The 25,416-nt window shown below is 38.6% G+C and overlaps 1 protein-coding gene across 1 annotated transcript in view; it reads left to right on the forward strand.

The window, feature by feature from the left end:
* Ptprq (protein tyrosine phosphatase, receptor type Q) overlaps positions 1-25,416 on the forward strand; it is a 175,172-nt gene that overhangs the window by 19,713 nt on the left and 130,043 nt on the right. Inside the window, exons 9-15 of the mRNA XM_005358093.3 lie at positions 438-610; positions 8,617-8,797; positions 10,170-10,331; positions 10,434-10,613; positions 11,199-11,306; positions 11,712-11,993; positions 25,171-25,353. Of these exons, the coding sequence (XP_005358150.1) occupies positions 438-610; positions 8,617-8,797; positions 10,170-10,331; positions 10,434-10,613; positions 11,199-11,306; positions 11,712-11,993; positions 25,171-25,353 (1,269 nt within the window). The remainder of the gene's footprint in view (positions 1-437; positions 611-8,616; positions 8,798-10,169; positions 10,332-10,433; positions 10,614-11,198; positions 11,307-11,711; positions 11,994-25,170; positions 25,354-25,416) is intronic.

The raw sequence follows: 25,416 nt of genomic DNA on the forward strand, positions 1-25,416 counted from the left end.
GATTGTGGAGGTTAGGGAGCAGCACTGGAAAGTCTGTTCTTTCTTTCCTTTCATTGGGAGTTCTGTGCATCCAGTTGAGATACTCAAGCTCAAGTTGTCAGGCTCAGAGGCAAGCACTTTCCTGAGCATCTTGCCAGTCTGGAGATTATTTTAGTGATGCGGTCTGATCAAATGGCATGACATTTTGTTTGGGGGAAATGATTTCATGTGACCCTGTTGCTCCTATTTTGAGAGGAATGCACATAAAGCTAGTTTTAAATTTCCATGCATTTAAGGGATCTTTTGCCACACTGAACTTTTTAATATGTTAGTAATTATTCTAGTCAATTTCCCCAGAGCTATTTATATATCTAATATTATGGGCTAAGGATTTAGGGAATAGTTTGCATTGGAAACTGTATTTTCTCTTTTTAATTCTATTTCAAAATACTTTTTAGTTCCAGGTGCAGTGTTCAATTTACAAATCAAAGAGGTAGAAGCCACAGAAATCAGAATTACTTGGCAGAAACCTCGACAACCGAATGGAATCATCAACCAATACCGTGTGAGGGTATCAGTCCAGGAGACAGGAGTCGTTTTGGAAAACACACTACTCACAGGACAAGATGAGGTACTGTACTTTCATTTCCCACTTTGCCAAGGCAAAATATTGGTTGGTTCTGTTGGTTGGTCCTGATGACTTGGTGGATTGGCCAACCTTCTACATAAAAACTTGACAAACTTGCTAGACCAGGAAGTAAAATACATTGAGATATTAACTAGATCGTAGTCTATTTTAGAACCTGTCAGTTAGTGTCACTAGGCTCTTTCATATGAAAAATGTTCATGGAGCCATCACACAGAACTAAAGCTATTTCTATATGTGGGTTTTATTACTCTAATCTGGTTAATGACTGGCTTGGAGACAATGATTGTGATGTCAATGCTCTCTCGGAGGCTTAGAACTTAGAACAGTTGCCAAGAATGAAAAAAGAAAGGAAAAAGAAAAAGATTACTGTCCACAAGTGATTCTGTCGTTTTGGACCTAAGAAGCTAGCTAACAGCCTCAGCGTTACCTTTTATTAGTGAAAACATGGAACTAAATACAAAGAAAGCCAAGTGCTCCATTCAACACGAGAGGCTTCAGGCTTCTTAATACATTGCATTTCAGCACAGTGGCTGCCTTATTTTCTTCTCTTGTTGGTAGGAAGTGCAGGTGGCTGACTTGTGGCACTGTCTACTCTCCAGTCCAGCCAGCCACTCACCTGTGAGAACCCTTGAAGTCCCCAGACTTCTCATAACCTCCTCGGGGCACTCTAAGGCTAAGTGTACTTAGAAACAGAGTAGCAATCAGTGGGCCATTAGAGATGTATGTGAGGCTTATTAAGAAATTGCCTTCTGCTGTTTTTAGTTCAGAATTTCTATTCTTATTCTATAGTACCATTCTCTGTCTCCTCGCTCCCTCTATTTCTGGTACCAGAAGATCTCCTTTAACTCTGGCATTGATTTCACTGCGGTCATAATGCTAGGTAGCTATTCAGTATTTCTCACTCTAAGTTGTGACCCACCTCCATCCCCAGGTTAAACTTCAGTTGTATGTTGTGTTCTTTATTCTGTGTAATGGATTGCGAGTTATATGTTTTCTGATATTCTAGTTAGCCTCTCATCAAAGAGTAGAAGCTTAAACATTTGTTGCAGCTGAAGACATCTTAAAATATATACATGGTTTTCTTTGAACCAGGTGACACGTTTTCCAAGTTGGCTAATAGCATTTGTTGACCGGCCAGACACACCTGTTTTTCTCTCGAAGTTAAAAGGTCCCGAAAGGACCAGGTGGAGATTCTGCAACATAGTAGAAAGGATATTATTATTAGAGTTGTCCAATGTGCATTTAAATATGGACCTGGCTATTACAAGTTAAAATGGTTAAGAGTGTAGGTGTAGAAAGCAAATGATTAGGGCTTAGTGCCTGGTTCTGCCAATACTGTTGGCTTAATCCCGGGAAGGGAGGCTTAACTCTTACGACTTGAGATTTAAGTTAGGAATTACACGATTTCCTATAATAAAGGGTCAGTGATGAGGACTTCATGGATGATATCTGTGTATCAAGAGCTTATCAATGCGGCTGACATTGTAGTAAATTCTGTGCTGATATTTATAACTTATTGGAATTAATCTTGCCATTAGAGCTTTCCCTCTACTGGACATTCAATTTCTCAACTCCTCTTAAGAAGAGTCACTCATTCTTATGTCTGTAAAGGGATCATTTCTTCTTACACCAAATTCGTTTCAGGTGCTCTCCTTCCTCGTGTGAATGATTGCTGTGTTCACTTTAGAACATTCATATGGGTGGTGGATATAATAAAAAGGTCTTAACCAAGGGGCCTTGGGTCTTTGGCCTGTCTCTGCTGTGCTTTACACTGTTGTTGTTTTTTTTTTAAATATTTTTTGGCTCTTTTTGCAACGATGGGTTCTATACATTTCAATAAATTCAGAATATGCATAGATGAATGAGATACATATTTTATTTTTTTAAAAAAGAAAACAAACTATCTGTTTTCATTTTACATACCAATTCCAATTCCCACTTCCTCCCCACCTCATCCACTCCTCAGAGAGGGTAAGGCACATTGCTTTGGGGAATGTCCAAGGCCCTCCCTATTATATCTAGGCTGAGCAAGGTATCCATCCAAAGATAATGGGTTCCCAGAAAGCCAGTACAAGTGGTAGGAATAAATCCTAATGTCCCTGCCAGTGGCCCCTCAGTCTGCCCCAGCCATACAACTGTCACCCAGATTCAGAGGATCTAGTTTGGTCCCCTGCTTGTTCCTTCCCTGTGTTGCTGGAGTTGTTGAGCTCTCATTAGCTCAGATAAACTGTTTCAGTGGGTGTCCCCATCATGGTTATGATCTCTTTGCTCATATTCTTACTCCTTGCCCTCTTCAGCTGGACTTTGGGAGCTCAGCTCAGTGGTCTGCTGCTAGTCTCTGCCTTTGTTTTCAACAGTTGCTGGATAAAGGTTCTATGATGACATTTAAGATATTCATCAATCTAGCCAGGTGGTGGTGGCACACACCTTTAATTCCAGCACTCAGGAGGCAGAGACAAGCAGATCTCTGAGTTCAAGGCCAGCCTGGTCTGCAAGAGTTAGTTCCAGGACAGATTCCAAAGCTACAGAGAAACCATGTCTCTAAAAAGCCCTCATCTTAAGGGGGAGAGGCAGAGAGGGGATCAGATAAAAATGTAGAGCTCAATAAAAATCAATAAAAAAAAGAAAAGAAAAGAAAGCCCCCTCTCCATGCCTCCAGTTTTGTCAGGCAGTCTTGTCTATTTCCCATTTCCAAGTAGATCTATATATGTTTTTCTTAGGGCTCAGCTTCTTACTTAGCTTCTCTTGGGTCATGGACTACAGGCTCATTATCCTTTGCTTTACAGCTAGCACATATTGTGTTCATCTTTCTGGGCATGGGTTATCAAATGATATACTTTGATTCTTCAGCTGTTTGGGGCTGAAATATTGGTTGGTGATGTTTACTAAGGCTCCCTGCTCCCTGCTCTTCTTTTAGACTTGTATTTCTGATAGTGACCTTTGGGGATTTGAAACCATGAAAATACCATCTAACCTACACTGTTATCACTAGTCTTACTAATTTGATCACATGACCATAGAAGGGAGCTGAAATTTCACTAGAGTGACCAAGTGACATCTCGTGGGCAGAAACGTTCAGCATTTTATTTGCCTTATGGTATTTTAAGATGCTATTCTGAATATTAATACAATTAATACATAAGGCTTTAACTTTTTATTGTGGATGGACAATTTTTTATGCAACAGCTTCCCTTTCTCATTAGTTCTGGTTTCCAGATCATTTCTACTGGGTCCCTCTCCTGTGTGCATTTTGTAGTATGACAGTGATCCTTTCCCCTAACTCAGCATAGTGTTCTATAGTGAGTTAAGCTAGATCCATGCTTAGCAGAACTAATTTCTCCATTAGTGCGAATTTCTCCTATTAAAAGAAAGATTAAAATTAAATTTTTGTAAACTTTATTCTTTTGGGACTGAAGCCTGAAGATCATTGTTTCCATCCCTCTATGAAATGATATCTAGTTGAAAATCATATTTTGATATTGCCAGAGGCAATTTTATCTAGCAGTCATCAACTTGGCTGGTAGCATCATAGACTTCAGAGATCAATATTGATGTTTTTTTTCACCCTACACCTTTCTCAAGTACATCAATGTCTTCGCCTGGTGAACCAGAGGAAAGAGCCTGGTTAGTCGATCCAGAGGAGGCTGAGTAGGTAGGAATGGCTTAGCAAGAGTATAATGAACACAGATGGAGCAAAACCTGACTAAAGCCTGAAACATTTGCTCACCCAGGTAATGCCCAAAGTCAGCATCCTTTAGGATGCTTTCAAACATGTTAACTATAAACTTCCCTTTTACTCCTTGTTTTTGAGAGCAATACAAATGATATATTGAAATAGGAGGATCTATTAAGGATAAGTCAGACATCCCAATAATTCAATTAAGCAGAACTCCACTGAGTCTGAGCTGATAGAAATCCCACTTGTTGCAATGAAGGTTACTACATGTAAAATCAAGTTGGTTTATTCAGGTGGATTAGGAATTTAACTCGGCAGACTTCTAGCTCTTTCACATAAATTCCAAGGATTCCTCTGTAACATATGCTAGGCCTTTCATGTTGATGAATTGTGACATTCCCTAATTCAGTGGTTTTCAACTAGGAGCAACTTTGCTTTTTTTTTTTTTTTTAATGTAGGCTAACCTCTAAAGACATTGTCTTTATGACAACTGGAGGTATACTTTTAAGGGATATGGGCCAGGGATGCTACTACGCATCCTGTAGTGCTCAGGATGGTAAGACCAGTAACACATTTACTTAATGTGGAAAGTCAACAAGTCAATAGCTATCACGTCCAGTCGTTTGCACTCAGTAGGTGTCAAAATTGTCAGCATTGCGGTGGGCTTTCCTTTACCTGTCTAGTTCCTTTAGTTCTCCCTCTTTCCCTCTGCCTCTTGACGTTCTTTTTAAAGTTTAAACCCATATAGTCATATTTTGCTATTAAAATCCACTCTATTCTCACTGGAAAAGCCTAACAACTAACCTAATGCCATTTTGAAAGAGACAATATGCGAGAACTATTCTCAGCATGGGACAATCCATGATCATCTGCAATACTCTGGCTTGATAGGAAACTAGAGTTCAAATCATTGCCCTGGTTTGAGATGGGCACTTTTCCAATGAAAATTAGAATTGGGGTGAGATTCGGAGTCAAAAGCATTCAAGTCAACTCTGATGTCAAGATGGCAGTTTGTCAACAGGTCGGTTCAACTTAGTTAATTGTCGGAATGCTATGGTTGCCTCGCCAAGATTTATTTGACATGTGGTTGAAACTAACGAGAGATTTTAATGCAAAAATCACTGTTTAAGGAGAAGCTCCTTGTGCTACCTCATGATGTCATCCACAGAGCTTTGTATACAGGAGATTTCCAAAGAGCAAATGATTGATAGTGGGAGCAGCTGTGTGGTTCCAGCAGCGCTTATTGGCTGGAATACCAGAGCGTTTCTGAATTATATCTTTGTGATTCATGTCCTTCCCCATTTCCCTATGGAGTCAGAGCTCAAATGAGTTGTAAGAAGATAGAAAAGCTTTACTTTGTCCTACTGCAGATTCTCTTTCCTAGGTTCTTTATACTATTATGAATGATGGCCTTCCGGGCATCCTCTATCTTTTCCCAAAATGTTTTCCTGGCCAAGATTAAGAATGATTTGTGTGTGTGTGTGTGTGTGTGTGTGTGTGTGTGTGTGTGTATCTCTGTGTGTGCATGTGCATATGTGTGTGTGAGAATGTATGCACATGCCACGTGTGAGTCTACCCACGTGTGCTCACTTAAAGGCTTGTATTGGGATGTATTTCCCTATTGCTTCATTTAGTTCTAAAAACACTTTTATTAATTCTTAGAAATTTTCAATATGTTTTGATCATATTAACCCCAATTCCTTCTCTTTATTCCTCCAAATTTCACCCCCACCTCCCTACCATGCCCAATGTCATGTCTATAATTTAATTATTATATATTTAATAACCCATTGACTCCAGTTTGTGCTGTCCATATATTTCAAATGGAACGACATCTACTGGAGTGTTGTCGACCTACCAGGGGTCCAATCCTTGAATTGTCTCTCTCCTGTTAGAGCCATCACTCTGGTTTTTGAGACATGGTCTCTCCCAGAACCAGAACTCATAATTTTGGCCATGATGGCTGGTCAGTAGACATACTACATCCACCTGTCTATTACGATTTTTATGTTTAGCATGTGCACATGAGAATGCATGCTCTCATGTGTATGGGAGCATGTTTATATTCACAAGCTTGTTGAGGTTTAAGGATGATGGGTTACGGTATTCCCCTCAATCTCTTTCACTCTTTTAGTTGAGATAGGATCTTTTTAAAAGAGCCCAGTGCCTGCTCAGAATGCCAGTCTACAGAGGCAGCTTGTCATGAGGACTTCCTTTCTCAGCTTTCTGAGTGCTAAGTCTGCAAGCAGGCTACCATGCTGCCTGGCATTTGTGCAGCTGCTGGAGGGATCTGAACTCAGGTTCTCAAGATTATGCAGTAAGCATTTGTAGGCAGAAACTGCTCGTTCGTTTCCCGGGCACCCAGACCCAAAATAATCACACAGAAACTATACTAATTACAATAATGTTTGGCCAATAGCTTAAGCATACTTTCAGCTAGCTTTTTCATCTTAAATTAACCCATCTCTACCACAAGGCTCGTGGTTTACCAGCAAAATTCTGGGGCATGTCTGACTTCTTTGGCAGCTACATGGCGTCTCCCAGACTCTCTCTTCATCTCTGTTTGGATTTTCCACCTGGCTTTACTCTGCTAAGCCACTGGCTGAAAGTAGCTTCTTTATTAACCAACAACAATAAAACATATTCCTAGCATACAGAGGAGAACCCCACATCAAGGATTTCACTGCTTTGGTCATCTTCCTAGCTTCTGCGTGATTTTATTTTAGTAATGTTATTTTAAAGTCTAAGAGTTTTCTTAAATCATTTCCCCATTTTTTTTAATCTCACAGAAAAAAATGGCATTTAAATAACATGTTTTGTAGATATTTCAATTAATTGAACTATTTTAAGAATTTTTCACCTTCTGAGGTTTTTCTCTTATGCATCTATTATTACTATAACTTTGAAAACACTGAACATATCAGTGCTAACAAGGATAGGAATGTCTAGTATTCGCTCCAGCAGTAATGACAACCCAAAAGTATGTAAGGTAACTATGAATTAGGTGTCCCAGAACATAGGAATAACCAGAACATACATAATTAATTGATTATTAATTTAAAAAGTATCAGAGTGTTTAGTTTGTAAGAAACAGAATACATTCTTTTAAAGGGGGTTTTAGAAGTGGGATTGGAAACAAAAGAGACATTTTTTTTTCTCTGTATGGTAAGACTCCATCAACCCACTACCTACATTCAGCAGCTAGCATAGTTCTGAATGCTCACTCCCTCAGCTGGCTCCCATTGTTGCTGTAATGGATGGGCTTAAAAATGAACTCCAGACTTCATAGCAGTCTTGCTTGCTATGGATCTTTCGAGAATCGGCATTTTCATCCATTTAATTATCGCATGGTTGTAACTAGGAAAACTCCTGATATTGTCTTGGCATCATTTAATCTACATTACAATCAATTGTTTCTGTTTATCTTAAACGCCCATGTTGACCAGTATGCTCAGATTAGAATCCAAAGTCCACATGTTGCTGTGATTCATAACCTCCTTGCAAGAATACATTTTAAATTAGGGGTTAATGTTCATTTCAAAGTAAACATTCTATCCATGCATTTGACTAGAACCTTTCATCCATTCTACTGTGGTTAGTTATAGTGGTTTGGGAACCACAAAGGAAGTGACATCAAACAATCCCTGCCCCCACCTTCACTACATACATCTGTTATCTGCTTCTGATCTTTTCACTTCAGTGTCTGTTACCATGATAGATTTGACATATATGGATTACACTGTAAAATATAAGAACAAGAACAGTTACTGGGAATATATCTTAGAACCATGGCCAGGTGTGCTGTGAACACTGCTTCAAACCTATGCATTAGAAGTTCCTATTTGTCTGTAATTCATTTGATTAAAGAGAGATTCTAATATCACTAGTATTGATAGTAAGCAGACATCCAATCACTCATAAGTAGTATACAAATGAGGATGCTTAGATAAGGAAAAAAAACACATTTAATAATATGCTCAAAATACTATTTGTAGATGAGAAGTTAAATTATTTATGTTACAAAACCTTAGCATGAAAATATCTAATTATACCATGCAGAAAAACACCACATGTTTGCAACTTATACCTCCTTTCCTCCCAAAATACAGTATCAATCTAATAACAACTAGAGTGATCATATTATGTTACCATGGTGCAGGGATTTAGTTGAGAACAAAATCTTGGAAAGTAAAGAACACAATACTTATAGAAACATTATTTTCTTTCAAGATGCGTAATTCCAAAGTGACCAAATTTTATGTCATGAAGCATTGAGTTCTCATTGTTTGTAAATGCCGACTTTTTATTACAGTATATAAACAACCCCATGTCTCCAGAGATGATGAACCTAGTGGAACCAATGATCGGATTTTACGAGGGTTCTGCCGAGATGTCTTCGGACCTGCACTCTTTAGCTTCATTCATATATAACAGCCCCCCATACAGTGACTTTCCCGGCAGGATGAGAGCTGAAGACCAGAGTTCACCAGTTGGTAGGTAAAAATTTAATTCGCTCTGAAGCCATTGAAACCAATAGCGAACAGAGGTATGAACCTGAGCTTAGAGTTCAACCATGTTATTAATGGTCCATGGATTGGAGTCAGATATTTCTTTTTAACTGTCGGATAGCCTCATGAAACAAATGGAAATGCCACCCAAGAGGTGCCTGGCCCTCTCTAACCCATTTGACCTTCTTCCTAGAGAAAGTAGCACCCCAGAGTCTCGAGCCAAGCTGCATAGACAATCAGTTATTACAGTTGCCAAAGCAGGTGTGATGGGGAGGGATTAATATATCTTCAAATCATTTACAAGCTCCACATTCTCTGCAGCTTTTGACAAATAGGTTTTCAAATGTCACTAAAGGCAAATAGGTCAGAAAGTTACAACTCCAGTGCACGGTGTGATAAACAGGTGTAGGTGTCCCTGGGATGTGGTGATGTCATTACCGTACACACTTGCTCTTTGGGGGTCAGGGAGGCTTATTGTTTCTAAAAGGAGAGTGTAATATATGGCAAATTGAAGGTACGTGATTAGATAACGCAGGACCACCCTGCTTCTTATGAATTTATAAAATTTTAGGTAGGAATAGTGTGCTATTTCACTGCCGTTTCTATGATCTGGTATTTGCCGCATTCCAAAACGAAAGGTTTTTTTGGCCTTCCATTTATGATAGAATTTGTAAAAGAAAATAACATTTCAATCAATACGTCTTTCTTTTATGGATTTATGTTTCTTGTGCAGAGCCAATTGGGGCAATACTAAGAACTAAAAGACTCACAGGTTCTAGTATAGCTGTTTCCTTGTATATATTTCAGATTTAGTAGTTCCTAATTAAAAATACATATGCAAAATTTAAAAATAAACATCTTAGACGTTTTTGTAGGCACATGCATGTTTCAGTTAAGTGTTAATCAAAAATGCTTGCTGTAAGCAATCACTGGGACTAGCAAATGCATGATGAATTTTGAATCCGAATAAAACTTACATTTCTTGAAGTCTACAATTAAAGTTTAGTGTTGATTTATCATGTTACCTTCTTATATTACTTCCTAGTGTTTGCTTTCAGGAACAAAAACCTCAGCCAGTCTTTCCTGGAAAGTTATATATTTTTTCTTAAAACACTGCTATCATGTTCTAAAACATTATACAGCAACTTACAAGTCTATATGGTGACCACAAGATATTTATAGATATTGGAGAGTCTTTAGAATTCATAAAATGTTTATATTTATTATGTATTGTTTGTCTACTTTTCTCTGTATGAGAGGGTACGAAGATATTAGTATGTCTTATTAGGTTTCTTTGAGAAAAATAATTTTGATTGTAGAGCCAAATGTCTTTTTTTTTCTTGTTTATTTCAAGTAGTCACCACCAAGAATCAGTACATAACTGACATCACCGCTGAACAGCTGTCTTATGTTATCAGGAGGCTTGTACCATACACCGAGCACATGATTAGTGTATCTGCTTTCACCATCATGGGCGAAGGACCACCAACAGTTATCACGGTTAGGACACGTGAACAAGGTATAAACACCTTTCCTTTGAAACAAATACTTGCAAATGTTATTCGCGTTAATAATTCTTTGACTTCTTCATTCCTATTAACTGTTCATTCTTCTTTTCAAGTGCCAAGCTCCATCCAAACTATAAACTATAAAAACATTAGTTCTTCATCTATCTTGCTGTATTGGGATCCTCCAGAATACCCCAATGGGAAAATCACTCATTATACAATATATGCCATGGAACTGGATACACACAGAGCTTTCCAGATGACTACTGTAGATACCAGCTTTCTCATCACAGGTAGAAGGAAATGTCGTGTTTCTCTTTGCACTCCTCCTCCTCTGATAGAAATGTGCACTAATATGCCTCTTAAATGCTGCAGTATGCATTCCAGATTCTGTTGACATGTGCTTCTTGGATATCTTAGAAACATTTATGGCAATAATGATCCAACCTATTTCTTCAACTATATCTACCCACAAAATATAAAAAACGGTATCATCACCACTTTCACAGAAATACCTAAGAAATATTGCACTTAGGGTATGGAAATAATTCCTTACTGAGGACTTGAACAAATGGACTCACATGAAAATAAGCCAAAACAACTCAGTTGACAGGGGGTGTTTGACAATTATCCTTGCTGTGTGCCAAAAATTCTTTTTTTCCCAGCTTGAAGTTACTGCCTTAACATTACAGGAAAGATCTCTGATACCGTCTGCACGGAAAACCTTGAAGCCCAAGGAATTTGAGGACAAGGAGTATATGGAAGCTGACTGAGAGAAATAGTCTTTCTAATAAATAATTCACATTAGCCCCATGGTAAAGGACACTAAAAATATTATTTTTTTGAAGGTTTTAAATAATTATTCTTCTGTCCTTTAGGGTTAAAGAAATATACAAGATACAAAATGAGAGTGGCTGCTTCAACTCAGGTTGGGGAAGGTTCTTTGTCAGAAGAAAATGACATCATTGTAAGAACTCCAGAAGATGGTAAGAATGTCGAGTGTATTTTTAATTAAGAAAGGAAGGAAGGAGGGAGGGAGGGAAGGAGAAGGGAAAGGAAGGGAAGGGAAGGAAAGGAAAGGGTATTATTCTCTTGAATAATAAACCTCTACCTCGGGGCTGGAGAGATGGCTCAGTGGTTAAGAGCATTGCCTGTTCTTCCAAAGGTCCTGAGTTCAATTCCCAGCAACTACATGGTGGCTCACAACCATCTGTAAAGAGATCTGGTGCCCTCTTCTGGCCTGCAGACAAGCACAAGGACAGAATATTGTATGCATAATAAATAAATTAATTAATTAAAAAAATAAACCTCTACCTCATGGAAAATTCAGTGTCTAAAACAATAAGGATGAAAAATTACATGTTTTAACCCTTTTGTTCTATCCCTCCCAGTGCCTGAATCCTCACCTCAAGAGGTCAAAGTAACCGATGTGTCTCCCAGTGAAATGAGATTGAACTGGTCTCCACCTGAAAAACCTAACGGGATTATTATTGCCTATGAGGTGCTTTACCGAGATGCAGACAGTTTGTTTGTCAAGAACAGCTCCACAACAAACATAGTTTTAAGTGACCTAAAACCTTACACCCTCTATAATATTTCTGTCCGGTCATATACCAGACTTGGCCATGGCAATCAGTCATCCTCATCCCTCTCTGTGCGGACGTCAGAGACTGGTAAGTGTTTTGTTTGCTTGCTTAATAATTAATTCTCACTTATGTAGTAAACACAGCTCTCAATTTCCTTGCTGTCTGTATTTTTATGAGCTAAAAATTCTCATTGTTACATTTTGTATTGTATTAAAGAAATTTATTCATTTTTTCTGGAAAAAATGTAGGGAAACGTCTTAGCTGTTTTAAAATTTATAAGCTAATTTTCTATATAAATGATCTTTTAATAAAAATCAGTGAATTGTTTAAACAAAAGGCAATTAGAAAATACCAAACACTCATCCATGTTTCTACAGACTTTAGGCTGAGTAGCTTCTTGCTTTCACCTTAGATAAACTCAGTGGCACACTCAGGAGACTAGATTTCTGTATTCTAAGAGGGATATAAAGGTAGCAATGTAAAGATGGTGCACAAATCTTATGACAAGACAGTTCTTAGGGAGCAGGCTAAGTTCAGCCTGTGTTTTAATACAGAAGAAGGATTCTGTAGAGGGTGGCAAATAGGCAGGCAGAGGTGTGTGTGTGTGTGGTGGTGGGGGGGGGTAAGGGGATATCCCAGCTAACCAAAATAACACAAGCAAAAAGTCATTTGTATCTCAGTTTCAACGGCGCATGAGCAATTAGCACAAAATAAATATTTTGCCTGATAATCTTGGTTTATTGTTTCCGTTGTGATATGGACACATATTGACACGATTACTACTAGGGCAAGTCTGCAATGTAGGCTAAGTGAGATCTTATTGGAAAGTTACTGCTTCATCTTCGTGTTTAAATCAATAAACTTATATTGACTGGCTTCTGTCTGACCTTCATAAAGCTCTCATTTGGGAGGTCACAAAGAGCCAAATACTGGCAAACCCATTTAGGTTAGCAAGATACAAATGTGAAGTTTTGTCCTTGGTTTTGAAGATCTAAAAATCTAGCAAGACAGTATACCCACACTGAGCATGATCTCTTGAGGTTGTTTCACAGATTCAATATAATGAGCTATCACAACATTGTGGATACCACTGGAGAAGTAAGAGTGACAAAGCAGTCCTTTGTAGCATCAAGAACTGTCACACCCTTGGACAAAACATAATTGATATCAAATTACACATTGCCATGAATATTGAATTCCCTTTATGAATATTGAGGCTAGAAGCAGACTTTTCTTTAGAAGGACAATTGTTTCTTTGGGACTCAGTTTATTTACGTTGAGCCAAATATTTTTTTCTGAATGCCCGTTATGCGTCACAGTTTCTGCTCATGGCCTTCAAGAAAGTTATCATTTTAATTCTAGAGTGCAGCACTATGTTATTGATTTTCATCATGAAGAACTGGGGCTCCCAGAGGGTAATTTGTTCGGCAAACGAATACAATGTTCCGCAACCTAATTTGCATATAGCAAGGTAGAAGGAATTGGTTGCCCTTCCTTCCAAGGTTCATATTAATTGGTGGAAATTTAATTGCTTAAGGCTAGCCAACTGGCAAGTGATGAAGCAACAAGAACTTGGAATTGAAGCCAACCCCATTAGTCATATAAAGCCCATTTTGCTCTCAAAGCACACGCTGGAAAAGAAATTATAAAATATACGGAGCATCTCTCAGTTCACAGTGGTGGTTGCCTATCTGAGCTTTGCATGGCACTAGGAAGAAAAATGATCAAGTTTCATTCTATTGCGATTTTTGAAGAAGTGGGATGCTTATAAGATATTTGACTTCTTATGTGGCATACCGAGGACACCACAGTTTAATGATGATTTATAAAAATGTTTCCTGAACATTGCAGACATGTGACATTTTACTTTATATTGGTAAAAGGACACTGATTTCCTTTTCATTATTTGTCTTGTGAGCTTATTTGTAATGCAAGAAGAAGTGAATATTAGAATTTAACTTGAGATGTAATTTCAAATGAGAATTTTAGTTCCAGGCACTATATAAGAAAACATGTTGAACTTTTATAGACAAAGTGAGGTAGGACTATTTTAATAAAATGACCAATAAATCACAGCAGATGAGGCAAAGCTCAGGCTTGATGGTAGGGTCTCCTGGGCCCCATTTCAGGGTTCACTTATTAGGCTCCCAATTGAGCTATGAAACAACAACGTGGATGGGAAACCTACCCCTGAGCTTCCTGGCCCACCTGTTCTGGTGGGTCACACAGAGCTGGCTTGACAGTCTGCTGAAAAGCAGGAGGCCCACTCATGGAGGATCGTGTTTAATGCTGGAGAGGCCCACTTCCCCTGTGGAAGTAGTCACAAGGCCTCCTGCACAGTCTCCACGTGTATAGAAGAAGGCAGCAGTGGGGTTGACTCCAGTGAGATTTCCTGGCTCCTGTTGAGCTACTAATTTGGCTCCTTTGGCAGAAGGAAAAGGAGGGATTCTGAAGGATTCTAAGATATCACCTGAAGATGAATGAGCTCAAAATAGCTGTCCATTCCTCAATTTAATAATAGTATTAAACATAGATCTTTTTCTTATAAAAGACTCACACTTTCAGTTAAGCTCCATGTACTGTTACTGTGGTGAAAACTTATTGTATGATAATGCTACTAATAATAAAATACAAATAAAATAAAAGAATTAGGGGCTGCAGAGATGGCTCGGCTGTTAAGAGTACTGCCTGATCTTCCAAAGGTCCTGAGTTCAATTCCCAGCAACCCTATGGTGGCTCACAACCATATGTAATGAGATCTCATCCCTCTTCTGCAGACATACATGCAGGCACAACACTGTATACATAATAAATAAATAAATCTTTAAAAAGCAAAAAAAGAAAGAAAATTAATTATCTGTTCAGGATCCTTATCATATTTAGAGAACTTGAGTTGATTTATGGTCAGAAGTAAAACAGAGGGTTCCTATAGGGGCGATCAATTCAGGCTGATTTTGGGTTCATGAGAGTGAATGAGTTTGAGTGTGTGTAGGTGTGCTTTTGGTACAGAATGGGCAATTTACAAATGAGATTAGTTTTCTTATACCCAGTGTACAGTAATCGATAGAATAACAAGAATCACTAAGAATGGTTCCTTTGGTGACATAGACAGAGTCTCTTTCCTTCTTACCCCATAACTTTCTCTATAGTCATCTTTTACGTAAATATTTTTTAACTTCTCTGATTTGGGGAAATAACCCCTAAACAATATGACACAGATGTATACTAAAACAGTGAACATAATTCTATGAATTTTTTCATTAATAACATCTTAAAGTTTGTTGATATACTTCACAATTTTATATGCCAAGCATACTGTCTTACAGCATCTTTGTAATAACACCCTTTACTGTAATCATGAATCAAATTATAGCTTTTGTTTTTAGATCTTGAATAGAATCAGTTTATTCCAACAGTTAAGTGTCATTGTGCGATTGCTACCATTGGGAGTACTCTGAATGCTTGTTGAGAAAATTATCAGTGTATCTTCACTCCCCAAAATCAGTGAGTCATTGCTCTGCCTGAAGACTCAGCTCTGGCTATCTCCTAACGATAAATGAATAAAATATAAAGGCTGTCATGCTGAGCTCAGGGATATATTTTTGTCCTGATTGCTGAGAGTAGGCAAGCAATGCCAGAGGGACACCTTTGCAAAATTTCTTTCAAAGTCATAAGTTATACTACATTAAAGTCTTATTTCCACAGCATTCTAAATAACTTTTCTCCTCCTCATAATTAGAGGACTTTTTCAGTTTCTTAAAATGGAAGGTGAAATGATGTAATTATGTTTTAACTAAAATTATTACTTTAAAAAGTAATATTTTTAGTTAAAACATAATTACATTGGGACCAGGCTCTGCAAATTTGCATATTGATTGGTGGCTGCTTTCTGTAGTAGTCTCAATCTGCTTCAAAGAGAAATTTCCTTGATGAGAGGTCAAGGTTACACTTATCTGTGGGCATACGGACAAACGTTTATAGATTGTTGGTTGGGAATATATCAGGCATGGTATCCCTCCTGTTGAGTGGGTTTTAAGTCCATTTAGAGTGTTGTTGGTTACCACCAAGGTATTTGTGCCACTATTGCCTCGGTAAGGTTATTGCGCTGTGACCATTGTTGATATGCTTCATAGGCATTATAGTTGGATAGGACTGTTGTTGTTTCTGGCCTTTGCAAAGTGTTTTCTGGGCCCAGTTCCAGTGAATACATACCTAAGGCACAGGGAACACTGTTGATATTGTCAGAGTCAGAGAATCAGAAGTTTACTATGAGATTGTATATCCTTGTAATACCAGAAATTATACCCTAAAGCCTCACCAACATAACTGCCCAGTACCAATCTGCGTGGAGAAATCCTATGAGGCCTCAATCCTACCTAAAGAACTACAATATACCAAGGAAAGCTGGGAGTTGTTAAGGTAGTCTTCTATAGGAAGGACCTCACCGATTCGTTGTCAAGTGTAAAATGGTCAGTCCTGAAAATATACATACAGATAGTATTAAATGGACTGAACAGGCTAGGAATATATGTGTGTGTGTAAAATACACATATGTATATATGAAATACATACATGTATATATGTATACAACATTATTATATATTCATGTGATATATTATATATTCATATATTAGTCATACAGGCATTAGTGAGACAAGAGGCAATGGATTTGAAGAAGAGTGGGGAGGGATATATAGCAGGGTTAGGAGGGAAAAAGGGGAAGGGAGAAATGTAGTTAAATTATAATCTAAAGAAGAAAAAATACATGATTACATTGTTTCCCCATTCTATTTACTACTTGAAAACTGTTCCATTTCCCCTCCTTTTATTCCAACCATACACCAACCCATTACTCTTCTCAGATTCATGGATTATTTTCCTTTTATTGTTTTTGTTTTATACACACACGTACACGCAAGCACACACACACACAATCACACACACACACATTATACACACACGTACACGCAAGCACACACACACACAATCACACATCAATGTATATAAATATAACCAACTGAGTCTATTTAGTGTTCCTCATAGGATGATGATTTTAGGGATGAGCACTTGACATTGGACAATCAATTAAGGGAGTTATGCTGAGGAAGATTAATTTTTCCTCCCCCTGCAGCCATTAGTTGCTGAAAATTCATTAGTGGAATTTTTAGGGTTACTTATGCATACTCTCATAGCATCTTCAAATAATAAAATTTTGATTTCTTCCTTCCTTGCTTGTATCCTCTTGGTCTCCTTCAGTTTGTCTTATTGCTTTAGCTAAGACTACAACTACTGTATTGAATTGGTATGGAGAGTGTAGACAACCTTGCCTTATTCCTGATTTTAGTGGAATTGTTTTGAGTTTCTCTCTATTTAAGTCAATGTTGGCTATGGACTTTCTTCAAACTGCTTTTATCATGTTTTGGCATGCCCCTTGTATCCCTAATGTCTCTAGGACTTTTATCATGAAGGGTGTTGGATTTTGTCAAAAGACACTTCTGCTTCTAGTGAGATTCTTTTTTTTTTTACATTTATAGATTTTCATACATTGAACCATCCCTGCTTCTCTGAGATAAAGCCTTCTTGATCATGGTAGATGATCTTTTTCATGTGTACTTGGATTTGGTTTGCAAATATTTTGTTGAATGTTTTCATCTATGTTTGTAAGGAAAATTGATTCAGAATACTATTTTTTTGTTGTTGTTATTGTGTTTTTATGTGGTTTGGCTACAAGGATGACTATGGCCCTGCTAAACAAATTGGACAAGGTTCCTTCTGTTTCAATTTTGTGGAATAATTTAAGGAGTATTGACATTAACTCTTCTTTGAAAGTCTGGTAGATTTCTGTGCTAAAATCGTGTGACCCCAGGTTTGGGGTTTGTAGACTTTAATTATGGCTTCTGTTTAAATAGGGGCTGTATGTCTGTTTAAATTGCTTGTATGATCTTGATTTAACTTTAGGAAGTGGTATGTATTGAGAAAATTATCCTTTTTTTTTTTTGCTTTCCGATTTGGTGAAATACGGGATTTTAAACCATCATCCTTTGATTCTCTGGGTTTCCATAATGTCTGTTGTTATATTTCCTTTTTCATTTCTAATTTTGTTAATTTGGATATTCCTTCTCTTCCTTTTAGTGAAATTGGATAAGGATTTGTCAATCACAATGATTTTCTCAAAGAACCAACTCTTCGTTTCATTCATTCTTTTTGCTATTGTTTCTATTATATTGATTTTAGTGCTGATGTTATTTCTTGCCATCTACCCATTTTGGGAGTGTCTTCTTTTTGGTCTAGAGCTTTCAAGTGTGCTATTAAGTTACTAGTATGAGATCTCTCTATTTTCTCTATTTTTCCTTTATACAGGCACTTACTTATTACTATGAACTTGCTTCTTAGACCCACGTTCACTGTGTCTGTTCCACGAGTTTGCATGTGCTATGAATTCATTTTTATTTATTTCAAAAGTATATTTATTTATTTATTTTTAAAAAATTCTGCCTCCTCCCCACCTCCCATTTCCCTCCCCCTCCCGCCACTCCCCTCTCCCTCCAGTCCAAAGAGCATTCAAGGTTCCTTGCCCTGTGGGAAGTCCAAGGTCCTCCCCACTCCATCCAGGTCCAGGAAGGTTCGTACCTTCCATAAGACTCTTTTAAAGTTTTTGTGCCATAGTTCAGCTATGTTGCAATCCTCAGGGCCTACTGTGGTAGGTAGGGTTGCTGGCCTCTCGTGGAGAAATCATGTCCTTACTGTTACTGATTGTGTTTTTATGCCGGCCTCTAACCATCTGGTTTGGGGAGATTGCAATTCTAGGTTCTAATATCTGGTTTTGTCTTTGTTAGGTAGATTTTACCCGTTGTTTCTATTGCCCTTTATCATTCTTAGGAAGGTGTGGTGGCTATGTGTTGCCTGGTAGGGAATTTGTCTGCAATACTATTAGGCTTGGCCTCTGAGAGTTCCAGGCAAAATGTGTTTCTAGGTTTTGAGCAGTGCCACTTAGGAATGGGGTGGCCTAAAAAGGAAGTCTGAAGAGATCCACAGGAGAGAAAAAAAGCAGCGTGCTCCACCAGGATCTGCTTATTCCTCTGGCAATGGAAGAAGAATTTGAGGAAAGATCACAGCAGATAGTCTGCTAATTTAAACGGGAGGCAGAGAACAGTTCCTACTAGGGAGTTTTGATTTATCCAGACACATTTATAATCCTATGTGGGGGATTAAATGAGGAAAAATAAAGACAAAAAAGCTTTCACATGGAGAAATTGGCAAATGTTGGAAGTAGGAAGAAATGCTGTGCATTTAAGAACTGTATACTTGTCTTATTCAAACTGTGAGACAGGCAGAAATAAGTGGAGCTGATTCCTGGGTACCAGTCTAGGAAATTTGGTGATTCTTGCTAAGGTGAAACTGTTGGGGAATAATGGCACAAGAACATCATCTGATTCACACTTTTGGTATGTCTCTGCTGAATGAGCTGTACATGGGAAGATAGAAAAGTACAACTACTGGGCCGGTGTCATGTGAGTATCTGTGTAAAGGGTAGTGGCATTTATTGTGATGGGAGAAGTTCAAGGAAGCAGTCATTTAGAGAAAGTTCAGTTCTCTTCTTAGGTAGGTGGTTGTCAAAAGGCAATCAAATCTCAAAGAATCTGTAAGTTTGAAGGCATTGCTACATGTCTGATACACAAATTCAAAGGATAAAATTTCTCATAAGGATGAGCCACACAAGATAAGATAAGGAGCATAGAATACCTTGGGCTTTGTGACATTGGGGGGGGGGGTTGAAAATGAATCAATGAAAACCTAAGCAGTTGTCACCCATAAAGTGGGAGAAAAACCCATGGTCAGTTATTTGCAGTTAGAAGCCACTTACAAGGTCAAACAAATGCTCTTGATGAATGAAGAGAGGTGAAGGCAAGCATTTGATGGATGCTGTGATAAGAGACGGCTGGCGTTAGTGACTTGAATGGAGTAGAATTCGTGGAGAAAATGCCTGATCGGAGTTATGATTTAGAGAGCATGATGGGTAAGAGAGGGTGGAATTTCAAGAAATCTAGATAGTCAGTGAAAGATAGAATGGAACCATGTTTGAGGGGACTTTTTATGGAAGCTGACTTTATAACTCTTTCCTTGATGTGTATTACAACACATGTGTGTTAACGTACATTCCTAGGTCATTTAAAGTGTGAGGTCTGAACAGCCAGGGGAATGTAATCTCGAAGAATGAAGGCCTTGGAAAGCAGTAATGAGGGTAGGCAGTTTATACAGATTTATGGTAGGAAGAAGTCTTATTAGTTTTTTTTAATCAATGAAATGGGATACAAGCTTATCAGGTTAGAATAAGAAAGGGAAAGTTTATCGGCCTTTTGGGGCAGATAAGGAAGGGTGAAAATGCACATAAAAGAGTAGAAGATTGAACTAACTAAAAGAAATATAAGCAACCAGTAATGAAAAGAAAAATCTCCCTGTAATTTCAGGTTAGAAATTCAAGTGAGGCTGTTCCACATGGAGGGATATTTCATGTAGCCATTTTCAGCAGTTACATTAGGAATGTTCATATGGGATAGAGTTGGGCTACACATCAATAGAGACTTGGCAAAGAAAGTAAGGTAGAAGCTGGAGTTGATGAAGATGGCTGAGTGTGTGGGAAGTCCTTCTCTATATGTGTCGCTTTTATTGGTTAATGAATGAAGAAGCTGGCTTAGCCTGTGATAGGACAGAGTAGAGTTAGGCAGGGAAAACTAAACTGAATGCTGGAAGAAAAAAGGCGGAGTCATGAAGCTGACAGATTAGAAAGACGCAAGCCGGTAGCTGGAATTTTGCCAGTAGGCCACGAGCCTTGTGGTAAAATCTAAAATAATAGAAATGGGTTAATTCTAGATATAAGAGCTAGCTAGCAATATGCTTAAGTGATTGGCAAAGCAGTGATTTAATCAATACAGTTTCTGAGTGATTACTTTGGTTCTGGGCAGCTGGGAACAAACAAGTGGCCTCCTACTACAGCTGAGTTGTGATTATAGTAGCTGCTGGGAACTAGCCTCACTGTAGGGAAATTAGGGCCCACCAAAGACAATGGACAATGGGAACTTGATGAAAAGAAAGAATTTTTTGAATTGGGATTACAAGTCTGGAAAGGAAGGAGATAGATAAATGGAAGAACATTGGCTATTACTGGTAATCACCAAGTCTCAGGTGTGGCTATAAAAGCGAGGTTTAAGATGAAGTGGAAGAAAATATTACCAGAGTTAAAGAGATCAAGGGATGCAAAGTTCAGGGGCTTACATGTATCATTTGTGTGGCTGTTGATCTCTCTAAACGTGGCAGAGAAAAAGCTAGTTTCCTGGGCTGTATAAGTCCTTAAGATTCTTGGAGAAGTTATTTAGAAAAATGGCACAGCCTATTTAAGAACTGTGATTAAGGAATGAAGTGATGCCTGATGGAATAGGATCGTAAAGGATCTGTAATTCTTCAGGAAGAAGAAAGTAGAAAATGTTTATACACAGAAGAGGGGAGACATAAATATACCTTCCCAGGTCCTAGGCCCCAGTGTTACCAGGATTATGAAGGAAAAGCAAGTCCAGTTCCTGAGACCCCTTGGGCTCATGTTCTTGGTCAATTCCGATTTTCACTCAGCGACAGAGGGTAACGGAAGCAGTTAAAGCAGCTGTTGAGGACTTCTGTCACTGCTGCACATGCTTGGGATGGAACTAAAGATTTAGAGTTCTTAGGAAGGGAAAATAGGTTTATATTGCTAGACATTGCTACTGATAGCTATGTATTAAATTATTATTTTTTATTAATGCTTTGCATTCTTGCATCAGGTTTTCTCCTAATGCCTTAGCTGTAATAAGGACATGGAATCTATGCTTGCAAGGGGTTTCTGAATTTTATTAGTTTACTATGCTTGTAAGTAGGAATTTTGTCTATATATTTAGAATACCAATAATAAAAGATTAAATTCCTTTCTTCAGAGAGGGGGAAAAATCTCATAATAGGACCATAAAATGCAATAATGTTCAGAATCTTAATTTACGTTGGTGAATTGCTCCCTTGAACAGTCATTATTGTCAGTGCTGTGTGAAGGAACTGTTATCTTACCATTGTTGGGACCATGAGCTTTCCTCTCTTCCTTTCAAAATGTACCCATCTGTGGCAAAACAATGCTTCTTTTATGAGGGGCAAGGAGACCACTTTTAGAATATAGTGATGACTGTCATGAGTTCATATACAAGCACATCACATTACACAGACTAAGCTGGTTATATTTATTTAGGAACACACACAGACATATTATATGTATATCTGTGGGCACAAATATTTTTGAAATTGTAATAAACTACATTATTACCTTTTCCCTGACACTTAAAATTAAAAAAACAAACCAAAAAAAAAAAGCAATTCCCATGACAAAAAAACAACAAGAACCAATTTAATGCCCTTTTTTCCAGTTCTGTTTGGTTCAAAACTAGGTCTCTGTACTATCCAGCCTCTGGAGCCTGACCCTCCAGGCAGTATCAGAGGTGAGCTCCCTCTTGTGAGGGTCTCAAGAAGGACCTGTCATTGGGCAGCCATTTCACAATTTCTGTGCCAACTTTACTTCAGCACACCTTATAGGCTGGACAATGAAGGCTTTGTGGCTGGGCTGGTGTCCAATCCCTCTACTGGAAGTCTTGCCTGGTTACAGGAGATAGCCAGTTCAGTCTTAGTATCCCCCATTGTTAGGAAGCTTAGCTGGGATATCCTTGTAGAGTCCTGAGATTTTCCTTTGTACTGGGTTTCTAGATCTTTCTAGATATACCTTTGACTCCAGTTGTTTCTCCCAGTACTCTCTCCCTCCATTCTTCCCCCCCTCCATTACTGAATCCCTCATATTTCCATCCCCACCTCCTTACCCCACTCCCGTTGAGACCACTCCCCTCCCATCCACCAAAGAGGAAATAGAATAGACATCCTTTCTAGTTCTTCACTCAGAGGAATGGCAAGAAGGATCACATTTCTTCTGTCCTCTCTATTTGGACTGGTGATTGGGTTTTCCCTCCCTGTCACCGTTCACCAGTGGCCTGAGTACAGGAGTCCCTGCTCACTTAAGCCCATTGTGCTCCTGGACTTCCAGTACCATGGTTCTTGTGTAATTGCATTGCTGGGGGCCCAACTCCTCATGCAGGGGTGTTCCTTACCCTTCAATTGTCCCAAGACATTACAATCATTCTATAGGTAAGCTGGATATTATACCAGATTCTTCCTTCCTTCAGTTTTCTTTCCTCCTGTATGTATGTATGTGTGTATACATGGATGGATGTAAGTGAGAATGGATAGATGGATGTCATAACAAGTTTGTGGGACTAGAAGACAACAGTCAGGAGTTGGATTTTGCTTCGAACTTGTAGAGGCGGGACCTTTGTCGCTGTTTGTGTTGTCCTTTGTCAACCTGCTGGCTGCCCACAGGATGTCATTTTCCTTCCTCTCTACGCCTCCCACGCTACTGCAGGAGTGCAGGGATCATAGATTATACATTATTACAAGCAAGGATTCTTTACACGGGTTCTGGGCTCCAGTGTGAGTTATGCAGCTTGTATGGAGAACACTTACTTGCTGAGCCATCTTCCTGCTGCGGCTCTCCAGCTGCTTTTGGTAATTGCTTTTATGTCACATTGAGTTTTAGTTATTGTAGGTAAAGTATTCATTCGGTCCTGTCAGTCTTCTCCATGGCCAGAATTAGAATGCCATACAGTTGAGAACCACTTTCTACACTGCATTCAACACAATGGGACCACAAAATATAGAAAACCAGTCTTTTATTTAGGAATATCTTATATTCTTAGGGGATGCTTTTATTCTCAAGTTATATTACTCAGCCTCTAATTCAAGACAATTTCTTTTATTTTTTTCTTTTATTTCTTTGAATTTTTTATTTAATTAATTAAAAGCTTTCATTTATTATACATACTGGCCACAGTCTCCCCTCCTTCTTTTCCTCTCATTCCCTTCCCCCTGCTTCTCCTCTCTACCCTGTCCCACAATCTGCTCCTCCTCCATCTTGGTTCAGAAATGGAGGCAGGCTTTCCATGGAGTCAATAAAACATGGCACTTCAAGTTTAGGCAGGGCCAAGCTTACCCTCTAAGGCTGGGCAAGGCAGCTTAGCACAAGGACTAGGTTTACAAAAGTCAGCTCAAGCTCCAGGGACAGGTCCTGATCCCATTGCTAGCAGCCCCACGAACAGATCAAGCTACATAATTGTCACCGACACGCAGGGGGGCCTAGGTCAGCCTCATGTAGGCTCCCTAGCTGTCAGTACAGAGTTTTTGAGCTCCCACTAGTTTGGGTCAGCTGTCTCTGTGGGTTCCTCTGTCATGACCTTGACCAACTCCCCCTCCTCCCTCACTTCAGAAGGAGTCCTGCAGCTTGGCCCAGGGCTTGGCTGTGGATCTCTGCATCTGTTTCCATCAATTACTGGATGCAGACTCTCTGATGACAATTAGGGTAGTCACCAATCTGATTACAGAAAATGGCTAGTTTAGGGATGCTCTCCAGAACCTGAAAACAAAAATCAAGATCAAGACAGTTTCTTGATTTTTCATTGATTCTGTTTTGGGCCAAACTAGCTTATTGATTTTTTTAAATGGTATCATGGGTAAAAGCCAAAATCATTAAAAAACTGTTTTTGCTTCTCCTTCTTGCATCCGTGTTTAGCTTAGTACAGGTCAAAGTCTTTTAACAAAAAATTCTTCCAGTCAATTTACTATTAAGTATTAGAACAACATACTTAAATCAATTCCCTTTTAAAATATGAGGTTGTTGTCCCCCCACCACCAAGAAGTGACCCACCGAGTGGCAAACTAAACCAGGACATGGGTTTTAATTTAAAATGTAAGTTTTCTCCATTGATGTTTAAGCAGGAACCCAATTTTCTGCTTTCACTTCATATGTATTTGCACATATAGAAGATCTTGAAATTTTCTCCCTCATTTTAAAATGACTCAAGTTATCTTGAGATTCAGTAGTGTATTCATGGTTTGAAAATAAAAATATCAATTAGAAAGTCCAGAATCATAGAGTGTTCTTTCCTTTGAAATAGCTTTTGGCCCTGTATAGCTGTTAGTTGCTATGGTTCCTGTACACCTCACTTGGTTTAAGAGGCACAGCACTGTGTGTCACTCTGGGTCTAATATGTGTATTTAAATATCTTCTGGCAAGTGTGTAAAACTTTTAGTTGGGAAGTTTTAGGGTGCATTAGTTTTTATAAAAATCCTATCTTTGATTTCTCCTCGCCAGTTCCTGATAGTGCACCAGAAAATATTACCTACAAAAACATTTCCTCGCGCGAGATTGAGCTATCCTTCCTTCCTCCAAGCAGTCCAAATGGCATTATACAAAAGTACACAATTTACCTTCGGAGGGGTAATGGCAACGAGGCAAGAACTATAAATACGACCTCCCTGACTCAGAGCATACGAGGTAAGAGAAAATTATTCCGTTTTATATGTACCTTTATATTGACCGCATGGCCAGAAAATATTA

Source organism: Microtus ochrogaster, chromosome 24, assembly GCF_000317375.1.
Source record: "Microtus ochrogaster isolate Prairie Vole_2 chromosome 24, MicOch1.0, whole genome shotgun sequence".
Classification (NCBI taxonomy): Eukaryota; Metazoa; Chordata; class Mammalia; order Rodentia; family Cricetidae; genus Microtus; species Microtus ochrogaster.